We start from the raw sequence: 12,204 nt of genomic DNA, 5'->3' as shown, positions 1-12,204 counted from the left end.
TTGGGGATCGTGGTTAGGATTTTGGTCTTTACCCTAAGAAGCATGTGAAAGTATTAGGGGGTTTTTAATCAGAAGGTGAACTAGATCAGAATTGCAAGTGTTTTGGGGAAATCCCTCTTGCAATGTGCAAGACAAGGTAGAGGTTGGGAGGTGAGCAGAGCAGGTAGGCTCTTATACCCACTGTTGCAGAATCTGCAGTACTGGCCCGGGTGAGAGGTAGTGATAGCTGGGAGAAAAGGGAAAGACTGGCTGAGGTTGAGAGAAACTTGGAGATAAAAATCGGCAGTACCTGCTTATGGGACAAGAGACTATTCAATGTCAAAAACCAGATACAGTAAAAGAGGAGCCAGCAGCCATTATAAGCCTTACGGTGTGGTACAGAGGGCAGACATGGGCCACCTGTGAAGTTCTCGTGCCTTAAAAAAAAATTGTAACTTCATTCGATCTATTCTTTTGGGCTGTCAGTTTATGAGAAGCACGTAGGATAGATGAACAGGTTAAATGACACTATGATGGTGTCAACCAAATCAGAGGGTGGGACATTCCAGGGAACAAATAACAGGAGGGGGTCAACAAACCAATTGCATGAAAGAGGCTTTTTAAAAAGTCTTTAGAAATAGAATAAGGTAATTTTTTGTGCAATGTGTAGATCTTGTTTGGATCCTGATTCAAAGAAACCAAAAGACTGCTCTGAGAGAAATAGAGAAATTCGAGGACAGACGGGGCTTTAGATAATATTAAGGGATTGATGTTCATTCTGTTAAGTATACTAATGGCAACGATGGTTTTAAATGTGTGTGTGTGTGTGTGTGTGTGTGTGTGCACATGTTTAAGTGCATGTTGGAAGATGGACACAAAGTTTCTGAAATGATACATCATGAATTTGTTTATAGTGTTCCAGAAAAGACAGAGCAGCATGTGATAAACTGAACTGCTCTTTATTGGAGCTGGATCAGAATTACTTGGAGGTTTATTATACCATTCTATCTTGGGGTATATTTGAAATTTCTCCATACAAAAAAGTTGAAAGCAAAAATTTTAGGGAAAGTAGAGTTCCCAGTGAAATAGGGAACATAAGAAAAGAATGTCTGACGGAGAAGCAATGAGTTCAGTTTGGACATGTTGAGGTTGATGTGCCTTTAGAACACTAAGTGGAGGGGCGCTGTACGTGGTTGGTCTAGAGTTTTTGAAGACCTTTGTTCTGGACCTCAAAAGCAAGTGTACATAGTAACTAAAGCTGTGGTCACAGAGAAATTATCCAGGGAAGGACAAAGTGTGACATGTGGGCCCAGGACTGGATGTGGAGAAGTTGGAGGAAGTAAAGGCCAGGTAGAGGGGCTGAGCTTTGTGGCTGAGAAGGAGTAGCCACAACACAGAGGGGCCACAACCACCAGGGGAAGTAAAATGTTTCCAAATGAAGGAGGGGCCAGCAAAGCCAAATGCTGCCAAGATGTCAAGGCAGATGGGAACCAAAATGAGTCCACTGGGTTCACATTTGGATGCAGCTTGCTGCCTGGTGGGAGCTGTTTAGCCTGTGGGACAGGAGTGAGTGAGAGGCGAAGGAAAAGAAAGAGTGTGGACAAGTCTCTAAAGAAGGATGTCTGTGAAGTGGAAGATAGAGGGTGGCACCCTGAAGAGAGAGCATGAGGAAATAAGAGCGTTTATTTTTAAGATGAGACATGGTTGGTGAGAGGAAGAGGTGGGATACCCCAGAGAAGGGGCAGTCATGGAGGTAGGGTTCCCGAGGAGGCAGGAGGGGATGACATGGGGTTGGCCCTTGATTCTGTCATGGTGGCCGGGGAGGAGAGCTGTGCTCTAGTGGAATGTTGGAAAGTTCTCCCTTTGCAGCTGTGTTGCCTGAGAAGTGGGGATGGTGCCCACTGCTGGTGGAGGGTCTTGGAGAAGGTTGGCAAAGTGAGGAGTGAAGGAAAGAGAAACTTGGTGGGACTGCCTCGGGGAGGGAGGGGAGGTCGGTGATTAGGGTCTGACAGGAGAGTCTGCGGGACACTACCCAGGGCCAGGGCCATGTAGGCGGTGTTGCGGGGAGTAGGGGTGTTGGGAGTGGGGGGCGCGGACAGCATGAACACTCCATGGTGGCTGAGGTCCCAGTGGTGGCAAGCCGAAGGAGGACTCCAGGGATGACACAGGAGCCAGCCCCTGATGTTCACAGTGAGAGCCTGAAAGCGGTTCTCAAGGTCCTCCTTGTTTCCATCTCTGATACAAACTGCTGCAAACCTGCCGTCCTCTCACCCTTCACCCCCGGCACCCAGACAGAACCTCTGCTTTCCAAACGGGATATGGTTTCAAGGTCAGGACTGTGGGTCGGTGCTTCCCAGTTCCTGCCAAGTGGCCCACGTCAGGGGCAGCCAGAACCAGGCCGGGGGCAGGGGGGCGGGGGGCACTGGGCCCAGAGTGGCAGCAGAAGGTGCTGTCAGGCCCACTGCCCTCCCTCCACACCCTTCACACAGCCTTCTGCAGCAGCACAACCAATGACGCTCAGAGTGAGGGCGTCCTCCGGCGACCAGCATGGGCACCAGAGCACGTTCTCTCCAGGCCCTGCTCATGCCCACAAGTGCCACGTAGGGCCACCCATCTTGCCCCTGAGGCCACTGCTCCGAGTGACACTGGCACGGCCAAAACACGATTCTAGAACAACCCAACCAGGTCGGGCAACACACAAGGCACTTAAACGGATCCTTTCTTCCTTCCAGCTTAACTCAGGTGATCCGAAAGTTTGCCAAGCAGCTGGATGAGTGGCTAAAAGTGGCTCTCCATGACCTCCCAGAAAACTTGCGGAACATTAAGTTTGAATGTAAGTACGGAGGTGGCAAGCTGAGGGGAAGGGAAAACAACATTTTAGGGCCAAACAGTCTTACATTGGTTGTTCATAAAATAATAACAATAATAATAATAATAATAATAACTTCCACTTACTGTTTGCAAAGCACCAGATATTAAGCCTAGCGCTTTTCCTGCATGAACTTCCTCAGTGCTCCCAAAAGGTGTGTTACAGGTGGTGCCCTTCTCCTTTTATGGCAAATGAAAAGGCTTAGGGGGATTAGTTAGTAGTAGAGGCAGGATTTCCCCCCAGGTCTGTCTGTCCACACCAGAGTGTCTGCTCGTCACCACTATCTCGTCCCACTTAATCCTCATGCCACCTCTGTGATACAGGGGGCAACATCCCCTCCCTGCAGATGAGGCTCCGAGAGACAGAGAAACCTCCCGAAAGCCACCCAGCTACCCAGCCAGCAAGAAGGGGCCAGGAGTCAAACTCAAGTCTGTCCAACCCCAAAACTCTGAGATTTCCTCGAAGCCCCCGCCCCCAAAAAGGTGGTGACCGGAGCCTGAGAAAGGCTTCAGGGCTTCACATATTCAATTCTCTGCCTAATGAGAAAGCCAAATTAATATTTCTCCTACGGGGATTAGGACTGTGATTTTTTTTTTCCTCTGCTGAGCATCACCAGCCATCCTCCCCCATTTGTTTTGCCTGCGAAAACTGGTCCTATTCCTCCTCTGTCCTGGTGTTTCCGTACTTGTGGAAAGACGCACGTGCTACTCCACAAAGATGAAATGATTTTAAGCCAAACAAAGTTTTAAGATATAGGTTTCTTAAAGCAGCATTTGAATACAGCTTGCCATTCTTGCCCGGGAGTAAGTGGCGGCAGGGAAAATGAAGGGGATCAAATTACCCTCTCTGGGCAGGCACAGGGAGCCCTTTCAGACCCGCTCGGGGGCTGAGGCCGCCTGCAGCGCCCAGCACCTACTGATAAAGCCTGCTTTATTTCACGGCTCTCAGTTCTTTTCTTTTCATGAGCACTAAATTCCACATCACAAAGTTAAAGAAAAAGTAATTAAGGAGAAGGATTAACGATTGATCGGTCTGGAAAATTAGAAGTTCATCTGTGCCCCCACCCCCCCATCCCTCCACCCCACGCCCTATTTTTCAAACCAAGCTGGCTCTGAGTACAAATTAGAATAATCCCAGGGAAATTTCTGCTTCTTGACCAGTTCAGAAATTAATGAGAAGAATGCCCTGCGCCTGTTTTAATTATGCTGACCAAACAAACCTGTTGAAATTGGCAGCGAGGAGGTCTGTGGGACCTTACACCTGTCGGGCCGCGGGAACCCCTCTTCCCAGGGAACCTCAGGGGGACTTTGAGGATGGGCGAGGAGTGGAAACGCTCACCACTCCAGACAACTCTGTGAGAGCTGAGACCTGAGGCTGGCACATAACTTGACTGCCTGGTCTTGAAATCTTCGGGTCACCCCGTTTCGAACCATTAGCCTGATTTATCACTGTCGTAAACAGGATCAGTGAAACTCACCAACAGGTCATAGCGATCATTCGATAAAAATGGCAGATTATGAATGCAAAGCAGCATTCCAAGATATAGCCCGGGGTCCCATCCTAAAAGCTACCCCTCGCACCACCACACCGCTGAGGCTCAATCAAGTTTCCCTATTAGATATACTACTTTTAAAGGGCCTTCTTCAAAGCTTCCACTCGATTCCAGCAATTATTTATGGGGAGAAGCGATTGAGCTTGCAATTAGCGAAATGAAAGACAAGTAAATAATTGCTTTTACTCACGGTTGATTGACGCCACAATTTCTCACACCTGCCAGTATGGCATGCGGTTGACTTTGAAATATGTACCCCAAATATCGCCGCTTTAGGAAATCATTGTCCGCACGGGAGAACAAAGAATCAAATGCAGGGTTTTGCCAGCGGGTGCATAAAAAATGGGGTTGGACCGCGAGACAAATTTAGGCCAATAAGCCACTTTTTGAAATCCGCCCCTGGAAAATCCGAGGTGGGACCATACAGAGTGCAAATACTTCAGACTAACTCTTCCTTCTTGCAGTGTCGAGAAGGTTTTCCCAAATTCTGAGACGGCAAACATCACTGAATCATCTTTGCCAGGTACGTGTCCTGCGGAGTCATCACCTGTGAGGGGCACATGCACAGAACAGCTCCCGGGAGGAACTGTTTGGTCTTTGAATGCAGCATAATAGGTGTTTGATATATCCTTACCATTACTTTTAATTTCTACTGATGAAGAATAAAAACATTAGGCAATCACGAAATAGTTTTGATTAACATACAGAATAGCTTCTGACGTCAGTCGCCCCTTAACCAGGCATCATGTTCTGGTGCAAGTTTGCATTTCCCTTGAGTGGATGAGGCTTTCTCAGCCATAGCTGGCACTTGAGCCTGGACCATTCTTTCTCTCGAGACGTGTTTGGCGCAGTGCAGAGATCTGGTGGCATCCCTGGCACCGTCCCGCATGCCGACACCAGATGCCCGGCACCCCACCCCCAGGTACCCCCAGGTACCCCCAGGTACCAGCCCCAATGGAGCCCGGGGAGCGCAGTGTCTCGCCCCTTCTTGGGAGTCACAGAGATAAATGATTCAAATGCATAAAGGGGGTGATTTGCTGTGTATGTATCATCCCGAGGAGTTCAGAGCTGCACAGTATGTTAAATATTTACCCACTTTTATTTATTTTCTCCGGATTTTTGTTCTTTTCAGCACTAAAGTGACATATGCTTCCTATAAAAAATTCAGCAGTAACAAAAATGCATACAGTGAAAGGCAGAATATCTCCCCATGAGTCCTTGGTGATGATTTGATGGCATAAAGCTTTATGTTTCTCTTAAGTTTACACCTTAAGGAAGGGAATCGAATCCTAATAAGGCCCCAGTTAACATTCGTTAGAACATTAATGATCTTAAAGCAGAAGGGGCAAACTGGTGGCTACAGGTCAGATCTGGCCCTCAGATGGGTGGGGTTAGTTTTGTTTGATTTGCATGTGTTCAAAAATTTTTTTTCTTCATTGTTAACAGTTGACCCTAGGAGATGTCAGCTAAACAGCCCCTGAGCCATATTTCCCAGGGCAGGAAGTGAGTGGATGGGCCGAGCTCCTCTCCATCAGGCACTGTCCTCCTTGTCAGCCCCACTGCCTCTTAAAGCTTGGCAGGACCCCCTCACTCCCGCCTGCCATATGCCTGCCTTCTTTGTGTGGGTGGGTTTTGCCCCCTCTCCCTCTTACCGTGGGTTCTGGGTCAGTGCTGTTTATTTAAGGTCAAGGTTGGAGGGAGGGGTTTCTACTTAGAGTGACCCGAAGGAAGCCTCCAGGCCAGTTCTGTATTCTGAAAATACAGAACTACAGAACTACGGAACTTTCAGAATACAGAACTACACCCCTGCGCATCTCACTGTTGCTACCCTGCCCCCGGCATAAATGGCGCAGCGGGTGATTTGGAAGATCTGGAAACCAGAGTTATACCTTCATGTTCATGCTGGTTGTGAGAGAGGCCACACCTGGGCACTGTTCCGGAATAGGGCAGAGCCCTACCAGATTAGTGGGATTTAGGGTAGCAAACAAATATTGGCACAACAGAGAAACACTGCTGTATTTCTGAGGGTGCATGCCTTCTGGTTCTTTCCCCAGCTTGGAAGAGCTGGGGTTCGATCATATTGGAGAACTAGGCATGGCTTTGATGCCTCCCTCTGGGGCTCAGGCAGTTTAAGGAAGCCTTTGAGCCTTTAATGCATGCAGGTAAAAACATCCATACCTGTACCTACAGCCGCCAGCACGTGTGTGTGCTCTCACACACATGCACACACAAGCTCATGCTCCGCTTCCCACACACGTGGTACGTATTTTAATCAGCATGTGCTACCTTTCCATCTTCATGGGACAAGCTCACAGACACACTTTTGGACCAGCCAGAGGAACTGGGGTTGGTGACAGGAAGGAAACCCCATGGAACTTCCCAGCTAATATCCATCCCAGCAAGCTTTCCTAAACACATACAAGACAAGTCATGTTGAAACCCAGGATCTAAGTACCCAGGCCCTTTCGGGTACACTAAGCAAGCAGCTTGGCATTCCTGTCTCGACCATTCATTGCACAGAATCTTTTGAGCGCCTACTATATGTCAGACACGATGTTCAGTGGTACTTGCCCTGAGCAGGGAAAAAAATGTGAACGAAAGAATAATTAATTAAAAGTGCTAAGTGTTAGGAAGGAAACACAATGGAAATAGAGAATAATGGGGCACGTGAGTGTGACTGAGACACAGGGGTTAAGGAGGCCACACCACGGGTGTGACCTTGTAGTTGGAGCGTGCATCATGGCAGGATTGCCGGGCAGGGTGAGAGAGGACCGCCCCAGCTGGCCCCCAGCCATGAGCCCTGGCCCTGAGGTGTCCCTGCATCACCACAACCAGCACGGACCTGAGTAACAGTAGCTCCTGTACTGAGCTCTTCCTCCCTAAACTATGCCCTTTTCAAACATTATCTCAAGGAGTCCCCCAACAGCAGCCTCCTTCAGAGGCACATCCTCTTCCCTCCATTTTCTAGATCAGCAAACCAAGGTTAAATCTGCTGACCCACCCCAAATCAGCCAGCTGGTTAGCAGCAAGGCCAGGACTTGAATTCAATATATTTGAGTCCAGAATCCCAGACCTTTACTTCTGGTTGTTTTCATTATCATTAGAGATGGACCCAATTCATAATTCATATATTCGAGGCCGCTGACCTTCAAAAAGTCCTATAGTGATTTAAGTAAGAATTTACTTGTGCTCAGAGTGGGGAGAAAGAGGTTGTCAGTATTTACCTTTGCCTGGAAATTCACACGCATTAGGAGACTTTTAATGTCCATGTGTATCAGAAATCTTTTTTTTTTCCATTTTGTTAAACATTTTAAAAACATGCAAGCAAAGGAAATGAATCTGGAAATGTTTTTCTTTGCTTATCAGCATTGTTGAACTTGGTGGTCCCAAGTATTGTTCCCATTCACCAACTGCAGGGTTTGCGGAGTAAACCACAGGTTGAATATGCACATGAGCGTGCTGGCGCAAACACCACAGGCACGTTAATGAGCAACTGAGTCTCAAGGTTTTATTCCCCTTCCCTTCCTCTCCTCATGATAGTCACCTAAAAACCAAAAAGCAAAAAGAGAAAGCTAGACCATAAACTGCTTCAGAATGCATTTATATGAAAAAGACACATGGCCAGATTGCTGAGATGGAAACCGTCATTGGCCCATGGGTAGCAGGACCATTCCATGGTCTGGGCCCATTGCTTCTCGGACACGAGAGACACGTGGGTTATTAAGCACAGCGCTCCCATCCTGCAAGCTTACATCTGTAGGCTGACGGGTCTCTGGCCTCCATCCCATTGTTCCCCAAGGGTCAAGACCAAAGGGGCTGGGAACAGCAGGGTGTGGTCTGGCCTCGGCCACCCTGGAGAAATCTTTTACACAGCTGAGAGAAGAGAGCCACAAGAGAAAAGACTGTACAGGTCTTCCAAGTGATGGGCTCATCTGCTGATTTCCTGAAATGGGGTTTTCCTGAATTTCAAAGTAGTTTGCAAAATACCCTATGCAGATTCATTCAAAAGAAAATAACGTGCCGGGGTTTTAACCTAACAGCCCTCGAGCTAATGAGTTAATTGGCTTGGATTACAGGCATCTCGTACAGTGATCCACAGCGCAGACATCACATTCCAAATGCTAGAAGACTGGAGGAACGTGGACCTCAACAGCATCACCAAGCAAACCCTCTACACCATGGAGGACTCCCGCGATGAGCACCGGAAACTCATCATCCAGTGTAAGATGCTCCGCCAAGGGGTCTGTCTGTTCTTTGTTTTTAAAAGAAAGAAAAAGTGCGTAAATATTTAAGTGGCATTCCCACCTTGTCCTTCCCCCTAGGATCCCTTCCCTCTTATTGTTCCTGTTAAACGGGTCAGCCCAGATGGGAGGGCTAATTGATTTTAGAGGACGTGTGTCAACATCTCTGGGGGAAAGGGAGCCGGGTGCTGCTGGGCAGCGCACAGTGTCAGGCAGAAGGCCCCACCTGTGACTCTCGGTGCCGGGCGTAGTCCCATAGGTGACAGAAAAAAATGAGAACAGCAGTGTGTTGCCTGTCCGCGCATACATCAGCCTGGAGTCAGCCGGATACACTGTGCCTGTTTCCCAGCGGAGGGTGGCACGAGTCAGCCCAGCTATGGGCAGGCGAACCTGCCATCACATTCATTGTTGGCGGGGGGAGGGAACGGATGGTGGTGCACTTCTGCGAACATGTGTTCATGTCCCGGTGGACAAAGACTGCGGGAATGTTCCAGCTGTTGTCTGGATGAGGTCAGCCGGGTGTTGTTAGCAGTTGCGGATGTGCAGGGGCCAGAGAACACCGCCACCGTCCGTACACCTCTGCTGTTCCTCACGCGCCCACCGCAGCCTGCGGCCCCGGGCCTCCCACACCCAGTGGCCCTGGATGCGGGTCTCCTGGCAGCTTCCTGGCTTTGCTCAGCCTCCCTTTCTCATGCCTGGGTGGGGCCAGGAGTGCGGAAACGGGAAGCTGTGCGAGGTCGGCCATCCCCTGAGAAGTTGGGCCTGTTCTCCTGAGCACCCCAGGCCCCTCAGACTGCCAGTCTGTGCCTTCTGCATGTCCTCTTGAGGGAACTTTCTTCAGCCAGGCTAAGCATGTGGTGGTTAAAAATAACTAGGTTCGGAAAGATGTTCCTATTAGAGACCCCCTTCCCACTGAGTCCTTTTCAGAAGCCACAGGAGCAGCTGACACCTGAACCCTGGGGTCCTTCCCTGGGACTTCTTTCCTGGAGCGCCCTGCGTACTCGTTCCTTCCTCCACAGCAGCCGCCAGCCTGCTTGCCCCTGGTAAGAACTTAGAGGTGCTCCCTAAAATAAGACGGGAGTTCACAAATGGCCTCCTCTGTGCAGGGTCTTCGGCCAGACCTACCACGGGCATAATCTTGTTAATTCTCTACACCAACCCCACGAGGAAGACACTTGCCCCCATTTTACAGAGCACAAGGCTCAGCCTCAGAGAGCAGGTGACCCTTACCCCCAGCAGTAGAGCGGGGCCCCTGACCTAGGCCTGACCTTGGCCTCACCACCATGCTCCAGTGCTACTCACTTGGAGGAGAAGAGAAGACAAAAATGATGAGATATGGGCAAGTTCCAGAGGCTGCGGGGTCTTTTCAGATTCTTATGGTCATGCTCCTGTTCTGTTTGTCCCTGCTCCCTGCTACAAGGCCAACAGAGAGCTTCGGTGTCAGCTGCCTACCAGCACTAGCTGTACCTCTGATCACTGTGTCTCCAGGACCTCAGCCCAGGCCAGGCATGGATGCATGGGAACCATCTGTCTGGTTGGGCCAGACAGATGAATGGGAACCGAGAAGGACACGACTCCCAGCAGCATGAGACCCAGCTCTCCCCCCAGCCCCCACAGCACCTTTTGTGGAGGAGGAAAACATCGCCCATACTCACAGGGAACAATGCGGTCCCCATCGCTTGCTGTAGGGACCACGCTCTGAGCCTTTGCTGGAACACCTCGGAGATCACTGCAGCCTCTCCAAGAAGAAAACGTTTCGGGATTTCCTTTTCAGGTTCTCTTCGGCCCAGGACAGAATGGCACCCTTTAAAGCTGTGAGTGTGCTCTTCTTCCAGAGGAAGGGAGTGCTGAGGTTTGGTTCATCCCAGCTGATACTGAACGCCTGTCGTGGCCCAGGTACTGTGTTAGAAGCGGGGCAAAAAGCAATGAGTAATATGGACAGTGCCCTTCCCGTGTGGAGCTCAGAGTTAATGAAAGATCAGACATTGAACAAGTAATTCACAAATGGTGGCGTGTTACCCAAGAGGACACCTCTGTATGATGCAGTGCCTGGAAAGGGGGGAGCAGAGTGAACAAGGGCACCTGCCCCCAAGGCAGCAGGCCTGGCACGTGAATATCATCCTTGCAGATCCCCCTCCCCCTACCCCAGACAGCTGGGCAGTAAGTTCTTGACCACGACTATGTGCTGCGCCCTCCTTTCCTTATCAGCAGTTGACAAGCCTGTGCGTTCCTGCTTTAGGGGGTGTCCGTCTCCTCAGTGAAACAGCCCTTCCTGGGAATGCTCGCTTACCCTAAATTAAAGAACGCACATTCGGACTTGAGCGTGCTGATGAGCATGACCGTGGTAAGAGCAGGGGGGTGGGGTGCCCAAAAATCCCTGGCTCTTGCGCCCAGTGACCCCGGCCTCCGAGTCTCTGACACGGGGAGACCGCAGGGTGATGGAAGGGGGCCTGGGACGGTGCCGTGCTTGGGAGATGAGCGTCGGGTCTGGCTGGCTTTGAAACCCGCCTCTGCTATTCGCTGGCGGTGAGACCTGCAGAGCGTCGCTGAGTGCCTCCGCCCCCCTTTTGGAAAACGGGAGCAATAACAGCACTGGCCTCCTTGGGTGGTTCATCTGGGTTCAGCCAGCACCTGAGAATCCGCTATCACATTCCCGAGGTTGCTGCAGGCTTAGACTAGAGTGTCCCTGCAAAGCAGTGAGGAAGGTGCCTGGCACACGGCAAGACCCCAGGAGGTGTGAGCCGTAAGCACTGTCTCCGCCACTTCTGTCGTCCTCCCCATCGTCGACAGAAGCACGATAGCGCCTGATGCATCCACGGGGCCATCAAGAGGAAAGCACCCCAAAGAGAAATCAGATACCTGGGCTCTGTCCCCGCTCTGGCACTTGCTCACCCTCTGATTTCAAGGGGGACCTTTAATCTCATTGAAACACAGCTTCCTCCTCTGTAAAAGGACACTGATATTGACTCAATGGACATTTAAAGCCCCTTTTCGGGGCACTGGGTGGCTCAGTGGGTTAAAACCTCTGCCTTCGGCTCAGGTCATATCCCAGGGTCCTGGGATCAAGCCCCGTATTGGGCTCTCTGCTCAGCAGGGAGCCTGCTTCCCACCCCCCACCCTGCCTGCCTCTCTGCCTACTTGTGATCTCTGTCTGTCAAATAAACAAAATCTTTAAATAAATAAATAAATAAATAAAGCCCCTTGTCATTCTAAACTGTTCTGATCTCCCTGGCGGGTGGCTGATGTCTTGTTGCAGTCATCAACTCGGGAAACCGGAGCACCTCAGATAGGCCTGTGAATGGGAGACCAAACACGGCTTGGACAAATGAAAACTGTAAAAAAAAAAAAAAAGGTGTGGATCTAAAGGTGTGGTTTGGTTCATGGAGCTCCACATGCAGAAAGCACAAAACGGTCATGAAAAGAGATGTTTCAAACTGGAGGTCACCCCAGCGAGGTTTCTTTTTTCTCTAGTGCTTCACAAATTCCATAGCCCTTCCGGACTGGTTATTTGACGAGCAGCTGAAGACGGGCTATAAAGTGGCACCATTATCCTCCTTTTCCTA

At 50.0% G+C, this 12,204-nt stretch overlaps 1 protein-coding gene across 2 annotated transcripts in view; it reads left to right on the top strand.

Annotated features, from left to right (window-relative positions):
• Positions 1–12,204, top strand: part of LOC111157597 (regulatory factor X4) — a 140,726-nt gene that overhangs the window by 93,136 nt on the left and 35,386 nt on the right. For both annotated transcript variants that reach the window (XM_022519144.1, XM_022519145.1), the window contains 3 exons: positions 2,712–2,812; positions 4,865–4,923; positions 8,477–8,621. In XM_022519144.1, coding sequence (XP_022374852.1) covers positions 2,712–2,812; positions 4,865–4,923; positions 8,477–8,621 — 305 coding nt within the window. The remainder of the gene's footprint in view (positions 1–2,711; positions 2,813–4,864; positions 4,924–8,476; positions 8,622–12,204) is intronic.

Source organism: Enhydra lutris, unplaced genomic scaffold, assembly GCF_002288905.1.
Source record: "Enhydra lutris kenyoni isolate GAN:26980312 unplaced genomic scaffold, ASM228890v2 scaffoldscaffold55, whole genome shotgun sequence".
Lineage (NCBI taxonomy): Eukaryota > Metazoa > Chordata > Mammalia > Carnivora > Mustelidae > Enhydra > Enhydra lutris.
Note: the sequence above shows the minus strand (reverse complement) of the source record. Positions and strands in the feature narration are given on the sequence as shown.